The sequence below is a fragment of the Nycticebus coucang genome, chromosome 12, assembly GCF_027406575.1.
Source record: "Nycticebus coucang isolate mNycCou1 chromosome 12, mNycCou1.pri, whole genome shotgun sequence".
Lineage (NCBI taxonomy): Eukaryota > Metazoa > Chordata > Mammalia > Primates > Lorisidae > Nycticebus > Nycticebus coucang.
Window position 1 is genome coordinate 37,757,805 of NC_069791.1, and position 23,696 is coordinate 37,781,500.

General features: G+C 39.7%; 1 protein-coding gene across 1 annotated transcript in view; it reads left to right on the plus strand.

Moving 5' to 3' along the window:
- Positions 1-23,696, plus strand: part of ST8SIA1 (ST8 alpha-N-acetyl-neuraminide alpha-2,8-sialyltransferase 1) — a 159,985-nt gene that overhangs the window by 72,083 nt on the left and 64,206 nt on the right. The window contains exon 2 of the mRNA XM_053557786.1: positions 3,386-3,530. Coding sequence (XP_053413761.1) covers positions 3,386-3,530 — 145 coding nt within the window. The remainder of the gene's footprint in view (positions 1-3,385; positions 3,531-23,696) is intronic.

Sequence of the window (23,696 nt, forward strand, 5' to 3'; positions counted from 1 at the left end):
TGTGAAGTTTGCATCTTTTTTATGGGTGAATAGTATTTCCATGGTATACATATACCATCATTTATTAATCCATTCATGTGTAGATGGACACTTGGATTGATTCCACATATTAGCGATTGTGAATTAAGCTGTGATAGACATTCAAGTGTAAATGTCCTTATGAAACAATTCTTACAGATTTTTAAAATATTTATGTACACGTTGACACTTCTTATTTTCTGTGGAGTGTAACAGCAGATTTTGGCCATATACTGAGACTGAGTAGAATTCAGTCAGTCTGAATTCTACTAAATGTATGACTGCCCCAAGCATGGTGACGTGTAGGAAGAGATGTGAATTTGATTCCACATCATCTAACACTCTTTTTATCAGTAATTAAGAAAACATTTTTTCAATTTTTTTTTACATATATATGTGTTTATTAGGTTTCCACTTTTTGCCTTCAAAAAATTAAAAAGGCTTAAAATTTAATAACAATAACAATGTTTAAGATAAGGACTAGAAACAAAAGCCTTGTAAAGAATGAACGAGGATCAATACATTCAGAAAAGAAATCAGATGATTGCTGCATCGAAATATTAAGCAATAATAATAATAATAATAATGCAAAGAAAGTAACATTCACATTGTCAAATAAGAGTATGTCTATTATAGAATGCTTTGACTTTGAGGTTCAGTATGTAGTCATCAGTTAACTTCTTTTTTTTTTTTTCCAAAGTCTCAAAAAATAGACAACTAATGTTTATAAACAGAAGTAAGATAATTTCAAAAAACAGGTCATGCCAAATCTAATAGACAATAGAAAAAGAAGAAATACTTCAAAATCATTCTACTTAATCTGGATACACCTAAGAAAACGTTTATTAACCTAATGAACTCGAGCAAGACTCTGGGTCTGAATATAAGTTTTGTTGTCTATAAAGTCAGCATTACACAATCTATCTTCTTAGGGTTTTTTGAGGATGCAAAGAGAAAATGAATGTGAAGGTCATTTGTAAGCTGCCAGGTACTATGCAATGTATGGTGTTATTGTACAGCTGTGACCATTTTTTCTTGTTGTTTTTGGTTGGGGGTGGGAGCTGGAGTGAAGTTAGAAGTAAGTATCTGACTCGAGGTTAAAGACCTGGGGGCAAAGCTGTGCTCCTACCACATTCCTGGTTATGTGAAATAAATTGGTGAAAAAAGAATCTTAAAGCTGTCCAGTTCAACGGTTACTGTTAGAATTAAGTGGAAAATATCTATAAAGGCACCTGGCACACTGCAGTGCTCGGCCAGCATATGCAGAGCTTTTCTTCAGGGCAAAGAAAGGTAAAAAAGAACCACAATGGTTCTGAGTGGGTTGCACACAGGGAGGAAAAAGCCCAGCCTCTGACTCAGCAGATACAGCTTCATGGTCTGCTGCAGGCTCCCCAGTGAGTCCTGTGAGTGCTCTAAGCCTGTTTCCTCAGATGTGAATTGGGCATAATAATACTACCAATAAAAATTTTCTTAATTATCTCTTAAGGTTGCTGCAAGCCCCCCCAAAAGTAAGGTATCAGCAGACATGGAATAGGAAACCAAAAATTTATTCTCTCCCCCAATTGAGAGTCATGCTCATGATAATTCTTCTGATTTTTTTTTTTTTTTTTAATACAGAGTCTCACTCTGTTGCCCAGGCTAAAGTGTGAGGGCCGCACCCTAGCTCTCAGCAGCCTCAAACTCCTGGGTTCAAGCAATCCTCCTGCCACAGCCTCCCGAGTGGCTGGGACTACAGGCACCCGCCACGACACCCAATTAACTTTTCTATTTTTGTAGAAATGGTAGTCTTGTTCCTGCTCATGCTTGCTCAGGCTTGCTCAGGCTTGAGCTAATACAAGTGCCGAGGATGCTCTTTGGACAAAATGTAGGCAGTTCACTATAAAACCTTGCCCCCTGGGATCTAGCTACTAGTAAACATTAACGAAGGAAGCAGAAGAGAAAAGGAAAGAGATGCAGCTGGATGGATGGTGTAGGAGCGAGAGGGACACACCCTCGTGCTGGCATCTGTGAGAAGTTGAAGACTTTCTACCCACGCCCCTCTGAGAAGGGGAGGTCAGTCACGATCTGGAAGAGCAGGAGAGAAAGCACAGCGGGGCCAGAGGGGCACCTCGACTGCGGGCTGAGGCCGAGCGCTCCTCCAGGCCTCTCTGCCTAGAGGTGTCTGTGTCAACAGTGAGGCTGGGAGTGTGTAATAATAATAAAGAAGCAACTAACACGTATTGGACTTTCACTGCAGTTTTTACCTGTGCATTCTCAAAAAATGTCCCCAAGGGTGGTTCAGCCCACTCTGCCTGGTGATGGAGTGAGTTAGTGGCAGGGCCAGGATGTGAAGCCAGGCACTCCCCTCCCCACCGTCCGCTCTCAGCTCTGAGCTGGGCAGCTCACATGGCCAGAGAGATCTCAGCAGGCACGTCAATGTGGGGCCGCCATTCGGCCTCGGGTGATGCCGTCTGCAGTTAGTTCATTTCATTCGAGGTGGAATCAGGGAATATGCTCTTTGACTCACGAAAGCCCAGTGAGTAGATAGATTTGGCTTCTGATACTTTTTTAAATGGAGGATTTATAAAGATTTCCCCATAGATCAGTGACAGGACTAAACGCTTGAAAGGCAAGCTTTGGAGTAGCCTGTAAGCCAGCCCAGAAGGGTGAGTTGTCCCGGGAGATGCTGGAGTTTTGGACATTGAGTGAGTGAGTGGAGACCTTGAATATCATGGTGCCCCATGGTGTCAGACTCTACAGAGAGACTGGACGAAATGAGAACACAAAGGCCCCTAAGACGGCACAGTCAGAAGGCAGGCTGCTTGGCCAGTGTCTGAGATCACATCACTCATGTCACCCTGTTGCTGTTCAAGAAGGTTTCCGAGGGGTGGTTTCTCTATTTTGCCCCCAGTTTTGGGAAGTGCACTCTCTTTGTGGCCAGTCTGTCCTCACCCTACTTCATACTCCTCCCTGAACTTAACCACCTAACTGTTAAGTTAGGGTACAGATGCGTTTCTGCCATAGCCGAATAGCTCAGCAGTCTCCAAAGTTAGCTCTCCAAGTCTTTTCTGGATCTGAATGTTTGAATCAGTCAGTACATTTGCAACTATAACGATTTGTATTTTTTGCCTTTTGACATATTTCAGCTGCATCTGCGAGCTGATGTCTTATTGCTCTTGAAATGGTTTTTTAATTGTGAAATATTTTAGTCATGCATTTTGATGGCTGGAAGTGTGCGTTCATAGTAGTCTAATCACCTTGGAGATGCTGATGCTTCTGGGAGCTCACGCGGAGGTGAGGCTGCACGTCTCTGTGGGAATGACAAGTGAATGAATTTCTTGCTCACTTAACCTGCTGCTCTTTTCTCTCCGTGTGTTTTCTCTCCTAGGAAACAAATGGAAGACTGCTGCGACCCCACCCATCTCTTTGCTATGACTAAAATGAATTCCCCCATGGGGAAGAGCATGTGGTATGATGGGGAGTTCTTATACTCATTCACCATCGACAATTCGACTTATTCTCTCTTCCCCCAGGTGAGTGTGGAGGTTGTTGATTTCAGTATAGCTTAAATTTCTCAATGGCACAGAGAAGGGATAAATTTACCTAACTCATTGGATCTACTTTTCACCTTCCTTCTTCTCTTCTTAATTTTTAAATGTTTTTCTGTTATACCTGTCATTTTATGAAATCACATAATATTTGGATGCAGGGGCAGAAGCAAGATATTAGAGAGAAGGAAGATACCCCGGAGTTGCAGTTTCCCTGGCCCTTTTGATTTGAGCTGTGTGAGAATGAAGAAAACAAGCGAAGAATGGTCGGGAAATTGTGGAATTCTAGCATTTGGAAGCTAGCTGCAGAATGATCTGGGGGATTTCTGATCCTGGAATGTTTTCTTAGGACTGATGTTGCTCTCAGGGAGTGGGGACCATATGGTTTCCTTCTTAGAGCTCTTGCATGTTAAGCCTGTGGTTAGATTACTACTGTAAAGTAGAGAAGTGGTAGATATGGACAGAAAGAATTCATTTTGACCACATTTGAAGTGGTCTAAATCAAGCTTTGCTTACTTAATGTTTTTCTTCTTGGTTTTCTGAGCAGTGAAATAAAATGTTTTCCTAACATACATCTAGGCAGCAAGACGGGGAGGGGAAAGGAAATCTTTGTCCTAGGGAACCCAAATTGCCATTAGGAAAAAGTTGAGAAATGAATCTTGGCCTCCCCCAGTTGTCTTCTAGCCACCCTTGGTTTGGTCACATGATTGTAGAGAAAGAGCAGTCATGGTCAGACTTGGGAAGTGGGACTGAACCTTCATCTATCTCTATTAATAGCTAATGAGTCTTTAAAGGAGGGATTCTATAAAGTTTGGACACAGGTTCTGTCACATCCACAGTCACACTCTCCATGAAACCGTTCATGTGTACTACGCATCTGTAAGTGTTTTGGTCTAGTTTAATGGTTTTACAGTGTAGTAATAAGTCTAAAAAATTTTAAATAGGAACGAAAAGGTTTAATTCACTGCCAACACCTATGTGCTTTCTCTCTCTCTGTTTTTAATTTGCCCTTTGAAGGCTTCCTAGTGTCAAAGGATATGACTAAGAGTCATAAAACATGGAATTCAATTTTGTCTCTGTTTTACTAACTAAATGCCTTGGGTAGGTCACTGGAGTCTTCTGAAGGTCAACTATGTCATTTGTGTAATGGATAGAGCAGCACCTGTCCCGTCTACCTCACGGAGTAATGGTGAAGCTCAATTTGGATAATTCATGGCAGCGTACTGTGTAAACTACAAAGCATTGTATAAATGTTTGGTGTCAAGGATGTGCTGATTCATGCTTTGCATAATAATAGTGAGAAAGGAAGAATATAATTGTATAAGTCAGGATTGAGGCAAGGTAGAAAAATTTCCCTAGGTATTTTTGCCAGAAAGATATTTCATATAGGTAATTAGGCACTTAAGAAAAATCACTGGAAGAATGAACACTTGGGAGTCAAGAGGTGGCTTCTGGAATTATTGAGTTTGAGAAGCAACTGCTCTCCCTGTGGTCTAGGGATTATGAAACCCAGGTGCCACTGCTGTTAGCTTGGCCACAACTGCCTGCAACAGGAAACAGTGGCAGGAAGATGGGTCTCAGTTCTCCCCCCTCGGGTGCATCTAATGGGTAAAGATGAATTTGCATTTACAGTGTTAGTTGCAAAGAAGTCCAAGACAGGCAGCTTTTAGCCATCAAGTTTCAGCAGGAAGCTGGAAGGAAGGAGGAACAGAGAGGCTGAAGCAGCCAATCCGCAGGCTCCTCTGTGTGCAAAAACTGACCCCAACCAGCTATGACATGACGAGGAAACGGGGAAGCAAGCTTCCTCAACAGCTCATCAAATAGAAGCATTTTTAAAAGAAATCCAAAAGAGGCTTTTTCTAGGCTTTCAGTTATGCCAACTGACTTCTACCTTTGCATGAGAAAATAGATTTAAAGAAAAGAAATGACTAAAGAAATACAAACTAGGCTCCCATCTTATCTGTCAGTTGCAGCAGTAGGATGGTAGGAAACATTTACTTTTTAAAGTGTGTGCAAATGAATTCCAGGCCTCTTTGTGCCAGCTGCAAGGCCAAGGAATCATCCTTGAATAATAAAGGAAAAACCCTTTTCTTTTTCTTAGGGACCCAAAGTCATTACATTATTGTGTGTGTGCAGTCATGACAAAAGGCTGAACTAATTCAACGAGATTTAGATTTTTTTTTAGGTCTTCTTTTTGCTGAGAATCTGAATAGACTAATCAATTCTTAGAAATCTTGGGAAACCAGCTTGCATCACTGAAAACAAGGTATATTTCACCCTGCTCTCAGAAATATCATTACTTCTTAGTGAACTGTTTCTAGTTTATTATCAGCGAACTAAATTGCTAGTTAATTGGCACACTTCATTTCCCTGTGGGAAGAAAGCAGTGTGTACAGCTGAGGCAAAAATGCAGGTGAGTGGGCCAAGATCAGTGTTGTCAGTTGGAACTTCCTTCCTTCTGTCCTCCCCCTGAGTTTCAGCAAAAGGATGCCAAGTCACTCATTCTCTAACTCAGATTATATATCTCTACCTTTATCATTTTCCTCTAAATGCTTAATATATGTTAGCCCTCATGTGAGCCATCATCATCATCATCATTATTATTATTCTTTTATCTATTTATTTTTTCTTGTTGCCAGGATGAAATACAAGAAAGTTTATGCTCTGTACGTTATGGATTTTTTTTTTTTCTTTTTGAGACAGAGTGTCACTCTGTACCCTGGGAAGAGTGCTGGGGTGTCACAGCTCACAGCAACCTCAAACTCTTGTGCTCAAATGATCCCCTTGCCTAAGCCTCCCAAGAAGCTGGGACTACAGGTGCCCGCCACAATGTCCGGCTGTTTTTTTCTATTTTTAGTTGAGATGAGGGTCTTGCTTTTGCTCAGACTGGTCTTGAACTCCTGAGTTCAGGCGATGCACCGACCTTAGACTCCCAGAGTGTTGGGATTACAGGCGTGAGGCATGGTACACAGCCTCTACGTTACGGAATGTTAATAGGTCCTAATAAGGGCTGTCCATCCTCAGGAGGAGGCTGCTAAAATGCTCTGTACTTTCAATGTCACAGGAATCTCCTTTATTACAGCTTCTTATTTGGCCCTTTCACAATTTCCCCTGGTTTTATTATCAAATTTATTCCATTCTGCCATACATTACAGTTATCTGCATAACTATATCATCTACATATCACAGTTTTCTAGAAGTTCTTATCTGCTGATCTTAATACCGTCTTGTGAGCTTTTGAAGAACAAGAAGTTTTTCATTTTGGTGCTCCATGGAATGCTTTCCACTCAATATAAATATTCATTTATTTCCAGCTACTCATGTTTGCTGGGAGGGCTCCCTGTGTCCCAGTTGGGCTAGATCACGGCAGTGCCCTTGCTTGAACTGTAGAAAACTAAGTAGGATATTTTGATGTAGCTATTTCTAAATGGCTCTATGAATGTACTTTGGTAAAATATTTATTGAATATTATTAGGCATGAAGAGCCAAATTTTAACCTTCACAGTGGATTTTATAAGTATGCAGTGTGTGTGTTCTGAGTGCACAGTGTGGTACAGTGGGGTGGGATGGGCTGTGTTCCCACTCTGGAAATGCCACATCCCCTAGGGTGGGAGTAGCTCATTCTTATTTAAGCAAGGACTGTCCCTTTCAAGTCTACATGGTCCAATGTTAGTAGGTATTATCGAATAAACTCTGTTTTGGCCTAAGATACATTTCTCAGGAAGAGCATAAATTTCCTTGGAAACGATTAAGGGAGTATCAGGAATGTTTAAAACCACAAGTGTGCTGATATAATCTGAGAAATATTTCCTTTCGGGGTAATAAAAACATAGTTGGCTCTCCATTTTCTTATATTATGATATGAATTACAAACTAGTCATTTTTCCTGAATATTCACCCAAGCCTATACATAAAGAATCACATCATTAATGCACCCCACACGGACACGCGTTTCCAGCTCCCTAGTTTGGCCATGGGTTGGTTCCCTGTCATGTCTCCTTGGGCCTGGACCAGCTGTGGCCTTGGCCTTGGGGAAACCCAGCAGGACCTTTTGAAGTAGTTTGTCAAAATAGGTTTGTTGACATGAAACACATTTTCTTTTCTTAGGTAGAATTTTCTGAGCTCCTGGATATCCTTTAGTCTCACGGCACTTTTTATTTTTTTCTCCTTATGAAATTTGGATCAGGCTATATAACCTACAGAATTTGGTAGTTGGTTTTTTAACTTATAAAAGTTATTATAATCAATCATTCTTCCAAATGAATGCCTTTTTGATTGCAAGGAAACTATGGGGAATGGTGTTTGGTGGGTATAGATCTTTGCCAGACTTTTGTTAGGTTCTGTTGTGAGGCTTGTAATCGGCTGCTTTCTAATAGAAACCTAACATAGGGGCTTAACCAAATAGATGCTAATTTATCTCAAGCAATAAGAAATGAGGGAGGGGATAGTTCAGGGCTGGAAGATAGCTCTACAGTGCCATCAAGCCCCCAGGCTTCTGTCTTCTGCTTGTTCATCCTTAACTGATGGCCAAGGAACCTCCCAGTTTTGATTCAGGATCCCAGCAGGATCCAAGCAGAAGGAGAAGACATAAGAGGAAAATTGGACAGACACCTGCAGGACTGAGTTACATGGGCATGTCTAACTCAATGTTCCAGCTCTAGGCGAATGCAGCTCTTCTGCTGACCTATGCTGTCTGCCCCATTCTCTTCACATATTCTATCTTTACAGCAACTCTGTGCTTGTTATTATTGCCTCTGTGTCACAGATGAAACTAAGAGTGAGAGTGACTGAATTACTCATTCAAGGTTCCAGAGCTGGTAGGAGGAAGGGCTGGGATGAGAAACTTGGCCTGTGTGATTTCAGGGGTTTTCTAGTTTACTGTCTTGTTGAAGAGGCAGGGGCTCTAGTGGATTCGTTTTTAATTCTTCCGTTACCTGGAGACTATTTTAAGATTTTTCACTTCTCTTATAAGAATACCCTTACAAGAAATGGAAACATTTCTTCTGTAGCTATTTGGAAGAAAAAAATTGGATGTAGGTAATGTAGGTTGCAGGATCCTCACGAGACTGCATTTGCACTTTGAAACTGCAGTTTCTGTGCAATATTGTATAGTCTGCCGTTGGCTTTGAGCTCTCCAGCAACCCATGTTGAAAGGAGAAGTAAGAGCAGTTCTGTTATTCTGGTTTTTATAAAGGAGAAATTCAGGTTCTCAGAGAGAAGGTGGATTATTCTTTGCACATTGCTTCTTTGTTGTAGGAATCTAGAACGTGGTTCCATGACTGTTGAATAATTAAAGAAATTCACCTGTCATTCTTTTCTTTTTTTTTTTTTGGATACAGGTTCTCACTATGTTGTGGTATCACAGCTCACAGCAACCTCAAACCTCTTGAGCTTAAGCAATTCTTTTGCCTCATCCTCCCAAGTAGCTGGGACTACAGGCACACACCACAAACGCCCAGCTATTTTTTTTGCAGTTGTCATTGTTGTTTAGCAGGCCCTGGGCCGGGTTCGAACCTGACAGCCATGGTGTATGTGGCTGGCTCCCTAACCAGTGAGCTATGGGTGCTGAGCCCACCCTATCATTCTTGACCATATTTTGACACTAGGGAGTTGTGTGGTATAGAGTGTAAATATTTGGCCTTTCTGTGATGCCATTTATGGTCTCAGACAAGTCATGTGACAATTCGTAGCCTGAGGTTTATAATTTGCAAATTGGGGCAAATAACACCTCTTTTTTAGTATTTATTTTTTATTTTTCAAATTAACATGAGGGTATAATTTTTAGGTAACTTTGTTCTCGCTTCCAGGGTAAAGTTCCATTTGTAGAAGAGCCCCTCCCGCAGGGGTGTGTTATACATCCTCACAATGTGCATATTTGGTGAGATCCCACCTCATGTCCTCCTTCCCTTCTTCTGCCAAATGTCCTTCCCCTCCCACCTCCCACTTCCTTCTACCCTGAACTAGATTATATTAGTGTTTTATTGTTCTTATGAGCATGTAATTGTTTATATACTGATTTCATATTAGTATGGAGTACAATGGATATTTATTTTTCCATTCTTGCAATACTTTACTAAGAAGAATGTATTTAAACTCCATCTGGGTAAATGTAGAAGATATAAAGTCTCCATCTTTTTTAATGGCTGAATAATATTCCATGGTATACATATACCACAGTTTGTTGATCCATTCATGGGTTGATGGGCACTTAGGTTGCTTCCATACCTTGGCAATTATGAATTGAGCTGCAATAAACATTAGAGCATAAATGTCTTTGTGGTAAAATGATTTTTGTTCTTCTGGGCAGATACCTAGTAGTAGGATTGCAGGGTCAAATGGAAGGTCTACTTTTAGATCTTTGAGGATTCTCCATACATCTCTCCAAAAAGGCTGTATTAGTTTGCAGTCCCACCAGCAGTGTAGACGTGTTCCCTTCTCTCCACTTCCATGCCAGCATCTGGTGTTTTGGGACTTCGTGATGTGCGCTGATCTTGCTAGGGTTAAGTGATATCTTAGTGATTTTGATTTGCATTTCTCTGATAATTAAAGATGACGCATTTTTTCATATGTTTGTTGGCCATTCGTCTGTCATCCTTGGAGAAGTTTCTGCTCAAATCTTGCCCACTTATAGAGAGGGTTGTTAGGGGAAAATTATATCTTGTATTCATATTTCAGTGCTACTATGAGAAACAAAGTTAAAATGAGATAACAGATGTAAAAGTGCTTTGAATGACTGCCTTCCACAGCATATTATGGTAATATTACTGATATTATCTGTCTAAGAATTTAAGCTTTCCTTAGCATTTTGGAAATGCCAGGAACCAATGGGGGAAAATAAAAACAAAAAGACTACTCGAAATGGGGTGAAATCAATTTCACCAGAGCAATGAAAAGAAATAAATCTGTTGAGTCTGGGATTTAGGGAAATAAAGTATTAATGTAGAATGCAATGGACTCTGTTAATTGTACATTTATATCATTATATTTAGGTAACTATTATGATAAACTAAAAGTACTATGTGAAATAAATTAATTTCCAGTGAATTAAGACTCTGTATCTGAACAATGAATTAATACCCACCATTCTTTAAATTGCTCTGTAACTGAAAAGATGAGTGTGGATCATCCCAGGATGTCCCAATATCTGTTATCTGTGTAGGGAAAGGAAAACAAATGTTTAGAATTGAGGTAGTACCATGCAGTTGCCCAAAAGAATAGCTGAAGGTAAAACTCGGTTTTCACACTTAGAAATAATTAAAAATTGACACCTTTCTCTTAAGAAAAACTTGCAGGTTGTGTATGTTTGAGATCAAAATGAAAAATAAACATAAGGAATGAGCTGCCTTGCCATGGTGCAGATCTTTCTAACATACTCGACAGTCTGTAAAATTTTGTACAAAGAGTGATTATGGCTCAGGCTTCTAACTTCCTGGGAATAATTGAAAAGAATGCATGACACCAATTACCACCGAGTCAAATCTCATCCGGTAGGTCTGATGGGAGTGATAATTTTCTCAGGAGATGTTACTGTTCCATAGAACATTTTCTTTTTAGGTTTGGTGACACAACAGGGTGTTTTCCCGCAGAAAAATCTAAAGCTAGTGTATCTTTATTATATTTTCTTTGGTTTCTTCAGCTTGGTCCTTCTTATAGGCAAAGGTTCAAGTGTAGAAAGTAATTTCCGCCCCATTTTGATTAAATTTTAAGCATTTATTTAGATACTAAGAAGCTTCTGTTTGATTTCTATTAATATGCTCATTTATAACTGTATTAGGGCTTTCTTAAAGGCATAAAGATATATTTGATTAACTTAATAGAGAGAGATCATATTGATACTGAATTTTCTCCGGCTTAATTACTTTGGTCAAGGAATCGAGAAGTGCAGATAGGTACAGGGAACTTTTAAAAAATGTTTGTATCTATTCAAATCAATTTACTATCTTCCCTCAAATTCACTATTTTCCTTCATTAATTGGCCTAAAAAATTCTAGGTCACAGATGAGATAGCACAACATTCTTGTTATTTTGGCCTGACTAGACATACCTTGTTAACATCAAGGTTCAGAACTTTTGGATTAGAGACTGATTTTTAAAGGTAGGCTTCCCAGGAGGATGAGGGAAGGGGCAGGGTGGGACTAGGGGAGGGGACATGACTGTGGGGGCAAAAAGGAAGCTAGCCAATAGCCAGGAAGGGGTGGTTTGATTTTCACCATATTATTGATTTCTGTTGGCAATAAACAGAAAATATTGACCAACATGATGTGGTAATAGAGATGAAAATGGGTGTGGATGGAGCTGTGCTCAGAGATCCAGATAAGACAGCCCTGACTTTCTCTAGGCTGGAGGTTTTGGCAGCAGACACCTTCCAGAGGTACTGGCCAGAGTAAGGCAGGGCCTCCGCCTTCTAAAGGTCTGATCATTTATCATGGTAGGGACACAAGTAAACAAGGTCAGAGTCTCTAACATTGGGGTCAAAATTTGGGACCGAAGTGCAGTTCCTGGAAACTTTGAGTTGTGAGGCAGGGCGGGGATCTGGAAGGGCTGCCAGGGGCTGTAGTTTCAAAGAAAGACAGAAGCCAAGTTACTAGAGCCATACTTCAGAACCAGGGCCAGAAAAGAAATATAATTTGACGATAATTCTCATGGCCATGGGTGACCGTTCTCAAATCATTCCCCTAAAGGCCAAAATTGACGCTCACCTCCCAGAGTCCAGTCTGAATCTGCAGTAATTTATACCTGTAGATTCCGGGTATGTACGAAGGTTGAGAACTGAGCCCAAGGAAGCAGTAGAATTTTTTTTAGACGAACACGTTAGGTTTTTATCCTTTCCTATGTCTAGCTCTGTGAAGGCTGACAGCACAGAGGGAGCAAAAACTAAGTGGATGGAGGGAATTTGGGCCAATTGTTAATTAAGAAATTATATTAGCAGCTTCTTGGAAAAATAATTAAGTGGGTAAGTGTGGCGAGAAAATTTAAAATAGATGGAACACGGGTCAAAATCTAACTGTAAGGGAAACAGAAGTGCTTTTTGAGGGTACGATGACATTTTCTACTCTGAAAATTATTATGCATAAGATTTTTCTTGCCAAGTATTATTTTTCCTATATATGTAGACTCGGAGTTTTCAGAATTTTAACTCTTTGCTAAAAAAAAAAAAAAAAAAGAAAGGTGCCAAGAGAAAGGCAATTACAAATTCAATTAATTTGGTAATTGCTTTACCTGTGGTAGGCTGTTATTAACAAAACAATGGCTAACAGCCTCCTATGAAATATGTGTCATCTGATTATTTTGCATAATTTTTTTTTTGTTTGTTTCTGGGGTTTGATCTATTCTGGTTTTATTACATCTTGGGTCTAATCTACTATTCAGAGGACAGCATCTTCACAAAGTAGTGTTCATTCTGGAGCCATAATTGTTTGAGGACGTTTTCAAACCCAAAGGCCAGTGATATTTATGGACCCAGGGAAAACATACAGTACTACCAGATAAGCCATAAAATTTAATGTAAATTGGGAATATGAAAGATATAATCAGAGCTAAAATTAAATTTAAAATAAGGATTCGTGGCATCAGAAATTCCCTTTTACTTTTCTAGGACTCGTTACCTAAATGCATATGTCCTGTTGGCAGCATAACTCTGCTCTCCCCAAATTTTGATGTTTCCATGTAAAATAAGTCTTCAGGCACTCATTCATCAAATACTTACTGAGCAACTACTATTGTGGCGAGGGACTGCCCTAGTCCCTGGGGAAATAATGATGAGTAAAAATAGACCCAGTCTCTTGAGCCCAGTGGGTACCATCCTCAATGTTGCAAAGGCTCTTTATGTTTGATGCCCCTCCTTCTTGCTTCTTCTTTTCTGTTTCTGGTCTCAGGCAACAACCCCAACATCTACTCAGCCATTTGGGCTGGATGTCCAAGCTCTTATATTTGAATTTCACTCTCTAAATCCAGTTTTATTTCTTAAATATTTTTTGAATCCATTTCTTCCTTTCTTACCTCACTGGTGCAGGTTTATCATTTGTTATCTGGACTAATTCAAGAGCTTTTGAAAAATTTTCCCTAGTCTGAGCTCTCCTCCTTAAAACATCCTCTACCTTACTAACTGTCAGGCAAACAAGAGCAAATAGCCCAACAATGCCCTCACCAAGCCGTCTGGTGCCATGCTGATGGAGAAAACTCATGGAGAAGAGCAGGCAGCAGCTAGGAGATGTTTATTATTAAAACTGATGAAATTCCAGACATTCTAGACTCAGGAAAGGGACCCTGATGCATGCCTGGGATTTTCAGTTGTCTAATTTGGGATACACCAACTCTTCCTCTTGTGTGATTCAGAGACTGGGATATAATAGTAGTTGCTAAGATATGGCAGAACCTTGGCTTCAGCCTGGTTTATCAACTTGGTGTTTGTGGTAGTAAAGAACCTGTGAAACCATGATTGGTGACAAGGATAAGAGTTTTGCAGATATAGTTGAATGACAAAGATAGGATTCATCACATTAACTTATGGTCGGGCAAGAGCTAGCCTTTTCCCTGGCCTAGTGGGAATCCTGAGATTCAAGCTTTGGTATTGACCAAGACTGAGGGCCTTAAATGCTGGGCTTTGGCTGGTTCCTATGAAATGTTACTGAAGGCCACTACCATTTCCTGTTTGTAGGGGATCAGTCATGGACTGGTCAGTCCTTCCTGATTACCACCTATAAGATAAAGTTCAGACTTCTTAGAGTGGCACACAAGATCTTCAAGAATCTCGGAGAATAAAGCTAATATAAACTCACCGACTGCTACCCACTTCTTTGTCCTGTTATACTCTGTTATTATCAAATGACCTGCATTTCTCCAAACAAGTTGTGCTTTCCATTTCCTCTTCACATTTGTACATTCTGTTCCCCCACCCAGAGTGCCCTTCCCATCTTGGTCTTTCTGATGAATTCTTGCTTTATCCTTCAAAGTTTGGCAAAGCCACTCTTGATTTGTGTAAAACCTTCCCAGTTGTCTCTCCCAAATTTCAACTGCCCTGACAGTTGAACAAAAATCTGTTCTCTTCTTCCACCAACTTTGTGTCAATCTCTGTTCCTGCACTATAGAGTAACAATCATTTTTTTCACCTACTTTCTGCTCACCAGATTGTGAGCCCCTTGGGGACAGCACTTAGACCTGCCCTGGCACATAACATAGCAGGTGGTAAATGAAAATGTGCTAAATGATCAACAGAGTGGATAGCTATTCTTCCAAAGCCTTTGTACCCACACGTCATCAACCTAAGTTTTATGGAAGGAGGTGTGGCCCATGCTAGAGTAATCCCAGATCAGTTCCATGTGGTGAAAGCAATGGAAGAAGGAGAGGTTCTGGGTGTTCACGATAATGGGAGGAGGGTGGGATGGCAGTCTACAGTCATCCTCTGAGTGCTCACAACTTCATCCTAATCTTGAGAAGATGAGATCATATGACTCTAAAGTTGAGTCACAATATTGGTTATGGACATTTAGTTATTTTGTTTTTGTTTCGTTATTCTTATTACTTGTAAGACTGTTCTCAAGAAGCTGTTATTGCAGGAAGCTGAAGGACATTTTGATGTTTGTGAAGATAATTTCTTTCTCTTTATCATATACACTCCTTATTTCCCACCTTTGCCTTTACCATCCTATTCCATGTGACAATGGCGTCTTGCCTAAAATTCTATGAAAGTCTCTCATTGGACTTCTTGTACCTTATCTGGCCTCCTCCCCAGGGTATTTCCACATTGTAGCCTGAGTTATCTTTTTAAAATGCAAATTAGATCATGCCATCACTTTGCTTAAAACCCTTGATTGTCTTCTCATTGATTTTAGGATAAAGACAAACCCCTTAAGGCCTGGCCTCTCCCTAAGGCTCCAGTTTCCATTTCCACAAGTTTTCTCTCACCCTTTACATTTAGCCTGACTGGCCTTCTTTTAGTTCCCCATAAACACTGTGCTCCCCATCTATAGAACTTTTCAACACACTGTTCTTCCTGGATGACACTTGGCTTCTCTTACCTAGTTAACTTTTGTTTATTACTTGCATCCTGTGTGAGCATCATTTTCTTAGGGGATCTTCCTCATGGCACTAGGTACCTCGCACTTACAACTTTATGTTCATTTGTATAAGTATTAGATTGTGGGTTCTTTCTCACACTAGCTGGGAAGCTCCCAAGGATAGTGTTTAATTCTGGGTGATAAAGAGCTATGGTATCTCAGTTCTTAGCATAGTGCCTGGGACGTTGTAGACGTTCAACAAATTTATTATTTACTTTTTATTTTTTTGAGACAGAGTCTCATTATATTGCCCCAGGTAGAGTGCTATGGAGTCACAGCTCACAGCAACCTCAAACTCTTGGGCTTAAGCAATTCTCTTGCCTCAGCCTCCCAAGTAACTGGGACTACAGGCACTTGCCACAATGCCCAGCTATTTTTTTGTCGCAATTATCATTGTTGTTTAGCTGGCTCAGGCCGGGCTCGAACCCACGAGCCTTGGTGTATGTGGCCAGCGCCATAACTACTGTGCTACAGGCACCAAGCCGACATTCAACAAATTTTAGTAGAATGTATGAATGTGTTAAGCTGCTTGGTTTTGCTATATACAATTGCCAAGTGTATCCTGGTACACCCATAGACTCAGACTTCATTAATAGAGAGTGATGGGGAAAATCTTCACATTGGAAGCAGTCAGCTTAAGACATCTTAGAATGACCTGACGATGGAGATGGTCAAACAGTTATAATGAGTCCCTTTTGTTACTGTGGCTCTGTGTCACCCTGAAGTGGTTAGACATCAATATAAGTCTCAGATATTGCAATGAAATCAATCTGATGAAGTACCATAATGGAGAAACTGCTGCTTATTCTGAAGATTGAAAGTCACAGTCATAGATGTCAGCTCAGCCAGCCCCTGCCTTCCCGCTCTCCAGAACGAAATGGCAGAGAGCAGTGATGGAGCAAAAGGCTGAGCTGGCTTCCACATCTCTTCCCTGCCAGAAGCTGGCCTTGGCCCCGTGAGGGGACTTCGGTGCTCTTTCTTTTCTTCAGTCTTCCAACCATCAGGTATTCCTGTACCAATTTTCCCACAAAACGAATGAGTGGGATTTGTCTTCTGAAATCACGGCTATTATAGTACCACCATCTTTGAAACTAACATATTGCCTCCCTGCTGGTTTTTAAGTTATCTTGGCTCAGCTGCTAGAAGAAAACATTTTTTAGTCTCTGTAGCACTGTGGAGCCAATATGTTTAGGAAACAGGCCAGTCGATATAGCTCCCAAACAACCTCTTGCCAGAGACAGTAATCATTTTTTAACCCCTTGGAACTCTAGACAAAAAAAAAATGTTTCAGCCAGGATGAAGACACTGAGTGTGTAGTCAGGGCAGTTAGAGCAATCATTTTTTTGCTCGAAAACTTTGTGACTTTATTGAAATTAGTAAAGGACATCAATTAAGTAATCCCTGAGGACCTCTTTATTTAGATTATATTCTCATTTCGAGGAGATGGCCTTGTAAAAGAAGTGGCAAAGTCTTCTGCAATATTTAAAAGGCAGAATGTAACAGGTCCAAAATTATTGATTAAAAAGTAAATCACAATTATTAACTTCTTAAAGCATTTTATAATTTCATTGCTGACCTTTTATTGCATGAACAAATACAGGCAAGAAAGGATTTAGAAGCTGAAGAATTGAGCTTAGGGAAATAAGGATTTAGCAGTAAGGATTTATAAGACTTGAGGTGGATGAAGTGAAAGCCAGGAAACCTTGAGAGAAAAAGGAAAAATATTATTGTATGAATAAAAATAGTTGGTAATAAAATGTCATAGATTAGGTAGTGTCTTTAAAGAGAAGGTATCTGAAGGAAACACATTTTTTTCGTACTGTGGGAATTTCGATGTGCAGAAACCTCCTTTCACTTTGTCACGTGGTCGAGAGAAGCTGTGAGGACAGAAGAGGCGCAGACAGCAGGGCGTGGAGAGGCCAGCGTGGGGAAGAGGGTGCTGAAAAACTCCACGAAGCAGGGAAGATACCAGAGCAATATGGTTATTGGAGCTCTTACAGTTTAAAGCTATTAAAAGCTAACATGACAGAGCGATTTCCAAGTTCTAGGCATGGCGCTTTTCATAATTATCATTTTATTTAATCCCTTCAATAATTCCATTCAGGTAGTTTCTTATGTTTCCCCTTACTCTACCTCATGGATGAGGAAGCCGAGGCCGGGAAAGGGTTAGTACCTATCTCAAAGTCACCTTGGAAGTGGCAGGAAACTCTGATACTGTAATTTATGTGAGTAACCATTGTTTTCTTCATGACTTTGGTGTTATTTCTATGATCTGGGCACTCAGAAGATGACTAAGGAATCATTTAGATCTGTTGCCTGTAGAAATATAGCTTATATATGTTATTGTTCTGTCTCTGTGGTGATTTTTTAAGTAAGATGTGCTTGAGAAGTACTGAGGATGACATTAGCCAACCTTGAACTTCGTATTGCCAGTTTCTTGTGGGCTTGGCATTATGTTTAAAAAGAAAATTATTCCAGCCTCAAAAATCATCCTGTTAAAGCAGAATTTTTTTCTCATTAAGCCAGTTAAAGGATATGTGAGCCAAAAGGTTCATCAGAGCCACGCCGGCAAAACAACCAAAGTCTCATTTTCTAGAGGCTCTTACTGGACGGAATAAGTAAATCTGTGTGTTTATGGGAAATGCAGAAATAAGAAACGATGCTGCCTCCTGTGGAAGGCTGCCATGATTGCAAGAGAGAGAGAGGGTGGCAATGAAGAGTGGATACTAGTGAATATGTCCAAATAAATAGGGAGCGAAAAGACTTATTTTCATGAAGTTTCAAGTGTTTTTGTTTACTAATTATGACTCTGTGGCCATGTATACAAATAAAGCAATGGATATAACCTGTACACAACTCCTACAGAAGTTCTTTAACTGAAGTATACTTATTCAGAGGAAAAATTAAAGTGAATGTATTTTTGCATTCAGTATTTTTATTTTAAATTTTAATAGATAAGTTTATATAGATAAATTATCTCACTCCCCTTAACTGTAAAATTTTAGGTAAATGTCTAGGAAATATTAATAAGAACCAAATACATTAGAGAAAACCTGCCAAAGAATAGGTTAATTACGTTTCTGTAATTTCAGAAACATAATCTGAATCCTTTGGCATGGGTTTTGCGAGAACACTCTACAACTATGGAATGTTGAGAGCTACCTGTGCGCTAGGCTCTTTGCTAAATGTTTTACATACATTGTCTGATAATCCCAACATAGGAAGCTCATATTACTCTCTACTTAACATGTAGAAATTGAGACTGAGGGATGTCAAGTGACCTGCTTAGGTTTTCCCAGCTAGACACTTATTCCAAGCTGTTATTTCAAGTCATTATTAAAACTGTGGAAGCCAAAATTGATATGCACATTGTTAAATGCACTGACTCTTCCCTCTCAGGTTAAGTAATATGCCATAAAACGATTATAACACAATTAAGTCTCTCCTCTGGCATGTCTGAAATATCCGTAATAGTATATAAGGAGATCCCCATAGTGTTTTTCTTATGGAAATGGATGAATAACTACTCATTGCTAATAACTATTGATGTGCCCTAAATTGTTTTAAGGACGCCAGATGAGGAAATTGACATGTAGGGGCTCTCAGGCACTCTGGTACCCATGAACTTGGTATAGTTTTTCTGGCAAGTAATTAAACAGCGTTAAGTGTATCAAAAGTCTTAAATATCTGTTTATCATCTGATCTAGTAATTCCACATTTAAAGATATACCTTAAGGAAATAACTTAATGAGTGCTCAAGGTTATGTGGCTCAGGTCAGTAAAAGCAGGTGGAATTCTATGTTAAATGGTCTAGTGATAGTGAGCATATTACAAGGACATCTTGAAGGGGCTTTTCTAAGGTTGTGCTTTACACAAAATTAAGCAGCCTTTTTTGTCCATGCCAGAGGAGAGAATGGGGTGGGCTGATTGCCACTTTTCCCAGCTTCCTTCTGGGTTCTGCCACAATTCAAAGACATGTACAACAATGTTGTTTATCGTAGTGAAAAAGGAGGAAGCAACCTAAAATATTCAATGTTAAGGAATTGGCAAAGTTATCAGCCACCTATACCGTCAAATATAATGCTGATATTAAACTCACTATGGAGAGATAACCACAATATCTTGTTAAAAGAACACGCACATTACAACAGTACGGATAAGAAGATCTCATTTTGGTTAGCAAACAAACAACTGTTTAGGATAAGAAGCTGAGGAACTGCTATGGGTAATATCTGAATATTACTTAATGTTATTTTGAATAGAAATTATGGAGACTTTGCAAAAGCCCTTTGGACTTCTCTTTGTCACTTAGAATCCTGAATTTTTCACTAACTGTCTTATAAAAGAATCTATTCTTTTATTTGAGCCTGGCAAAGGGAGTCTATCTCAACCTTTGGATAAAAGTTCCTGGAAACGTGTGTTTTCCTACATCTTTCTTAATAATTTAAGATTTACACTTGTCTCTAACCATGGACTCTTTGGATAAATCTAAGAACTCTACTAGACTTCTGCCTGGGTCCAGAGTAGGTTATGTAAACTGGCTATGAGCAACCCAAATATGGTCTTCAAAGCCTTCACTCTCTAAAAAAGTCATTTGAACTATATGCCAACATTTAAAAACTAGGAGATTTCTCATTAAAGTCTGGATTTTTAGTGTAATTTAAGAAAAAGAGAAATCAGAATATTAGGCAACCCTGGGTCCCATACCAATCCATGGGGTATGAGCAGTTTCTGATCCTGTTGCTTTGATCATGCACCCTTTGTTTGCCACAATCTACAGCATTATTGCCTTCTTTCTGCTCATTTATGTTATTACTTGTGGGAATCGTATAGCCATTCGATGTTGCAATTCCTGTGCGCTAGATTCTAAAAGGTTACAGGGTGACTAGGAAGATGTGCTTTCTGTAGTTAGAGAAAAAGAGTCTTTCAATGGTATTTGCAATGAGATAATTGCAAATGCAGGCGGTCCCCAAGGTATGATGAGATAGGGTCTGTAGATTTGTTCTTAAGTTAAATTTGCATGTAAGTTGGAACAGGTACATTTACCTACTACTTGCAATAGCCTCCTTTCAGAAGTGTGAGTGGAACACCGGTCGGACGTCTGTAACTCAGGGACTTACTGTCACAGCCTCTGTTTGTAAGTGCTAGTTGTATGCAAGTCAGATGCTTGTAACTCAGGGAATGCCCATACGAGGTCTGACGATGGCATGACATTGAGTCCCTGCTTCCGCTGCTTTCATCTTCTGCTGCACTAGTGATTGGCCACTGCCTTGGTGGTGTTGGGAGCGTTCTATATATTCCCTTTCCTTTCCACTGTGTCAAAAGAAAACAACATCAACAGTCTTGAGGACTTTTGAAATGTGCCCAACCTCTGTCCTAAAGTATAGGCACAGCCTTTGTCACTGCTTTGGCATTCTTGGGTCAGAAACAGACACCAGTAACAAATTCCCATTATAGGAGAACCTCCATAGTTAACCCTTTCCCTACACTGACCACCTCCTTAAGTTGACCTAATTGTCATAGATTGGACATGCACCACATATACGTATCGGTACAGCAGGCCTAGTTCCTTATGTTGACTTCCTCTGTATGTTGACCAGTTTGTTACAATCCCTTAGGTGGGAACTTATAAAAGTTTCGCTGTAATAGGGAATTGATTGTGAAGTGCTTCATAAATATGCGGAATGAGTCACAAGATGCTATGTGGGATTGTATCCAGAATAACAGTTCATATGTGAAACACACAAAATATTACTCAGAATGCTGAAGTGTTATTTTTATAATGGATTGGGTAAGAAAATTTAACAGGCAAATAGTAGCCAATATATTCATATCATTCAGTCTCCGCAAAGAGACATCCTGTGTAGAAAGCATAATGATGCTAATGTTATTAGCAGAATGGGGACTATAAACCTGAGCAGCAGCTTTCTGGAAATTTGTTTTTGTATAATTGAAGAACAGTTAAATGCCCTTGAATGTAGGGATCTGCAAATATTCTATAATTAGCACTTATAAATATATGTCCTCAGGGAAAGTGTTGCATAATGTATTTTTAAGGGTTTAGGAATTAAATGTCTGTAATGAGAAGTATTTTTTCCTGTGAAATAAATGAACTAATTACTAGATATTTTCATCATAAAAATGCTTACACATGCTAAATAAGAAATCAGCTGAAATTTTAATTTGGACTTCCAAGGGGCTAGTTCAATGCCTGAGAAAGCAAATGCACGTTAGCTTACTTACTGGAAAGGACTGAAGCTGCTTTTGATTCAGCTGCCTCTTATCATTATTTTGCCTGTTTAGCTGGGCACCATGCTTGCTGGGAATTCGCATGTGGGAAGGTGCCAATCCTTAGCTGAAGTAATAAAGCAACTGGGATACCAGGATAAAGAGATGTGCATCTGAGGGGTATTGGTGGAGGGTTGGGGGCTTAATTGGTGTGCTGGTTAGAATGTAATTAGGTCCTTCAGCAGGGCAGTGCAATTTAATATGTCAAGGAGGGCATAATTAGGTGGGTGGCTCAGTGATGTAATTACATTCATAAGAGGGGCGCTATAATTAGATGTGAGGCAGGGGTGTGTATTTAGATGCCGAAGTTGAGGACATAATTAACATATGGGCAAGAAATTAAATTATGTGTGTGGGTGAAGCGTAATTATGTGTGGGAGTCCACGTGGATAGTGGGTGAGGGTACATAGGAATGAATGGGTTAGAGTGCCATTACATGTGGGAGTTGATGTTCTTGGGGACAAAACCTTGAGATTTTCATTAAAAAGGGCAAACGTGCTTTGGTATAGTGACTAATGGCAGGTGGAGCAGTGTGACAGCCTTTCAGACCACTCTGAAGACTTGCAAAGCAAAATCTGCTTTTCCAATATGATTTAGACCCACATTGAACACTCACGTTGACTTTTAATTGTGGCACTTATCACTTTTCTAAATACCAAGTGGTTGGATAATGTTTCTGGCTCTAAAACACAACTCCACGACAGAGAATGTGTGCTCCCTCTTCCAATCAAAGAGGAAAGATTTTGGAGGCAAGTACTAGGGCAAAGAAACACACAACCAACCAACCAGCACACAACCCCACTACCACCACCACCAACATAAAAATCCCACAAAAACCTAATTTTCCTTTGTGTTATCAGGTAGGCACATGAGTGTCCTTTTAAAAGAATATCACTTCAATTTACACATGTAACAGAATCCCAAAACTCAGTTACGGTCGCCTTAGTATTTCAAAGTTCTAAAACTGTATTTACTCCTAAATAATTTTGTCATTCTCCTAACATAAAAGCAACAAAGCAACAAATATAGGCTTTCAGTGCAAGAGGAACTCGGGAGTGGTAGAAGGGAGCTAGAGCAGTGGTTCTTTGTGGGTCTCAACCCCTTTTTAACAATGAAAATACATTGCGGCATTAGGAAGGTTGAGAACCACTGAGCTAGAGGAAGAAGAAGTGAAAGCAAAGTAGGTGAACCGATTATCCAGTGCCTCTGAGAAACTTGCATGGAAGCAGTGACGTATGGTAAGAGTTATAATAATAATAATGATCTTATACCATAGAGTCTTCTTTGGCCACATTCAGAAGCAAGAGCACTTTAAAAAGATTGATGAGTTGCTTAATTGTTGAAATTAGAGATATTTAATTGGTCTGATTAATCTGATTACACCCTGAAGCCTCAGAACCTTTTTAATTCTGTTCAGGGCTTAGGTCAGTTCAGACAGAACTCCATTGATAGATCCTGATGGGTTGCTATGGGTATTCTGAAATTTGGGGTTGCAAAAAGGAACCCAAAAGAGTTCAAGAAACCTAAATTGAAGGTTATTTTTAATAATGTGGATGTAGGGACATTGCAGATGGCCCCCAATCTTTTGTCCCATGCTTTAGTGGTTCCATGGAATGATTTTTATTCTTAGACTCTGCTTTTACATCAATGCATGATGCTGATATCTTAAAGAGTTGCCTCTTTAAAAAAACTATTATAACTTAATTTGTAAGCAGAGGTGTTCTTTTTCTCTTTTATTTTGAGACAAGTTCTCACTGTCACCCATGCTGGGGCCAGTGTGCAATCATAGCTCACTGAAGCCTCAAAC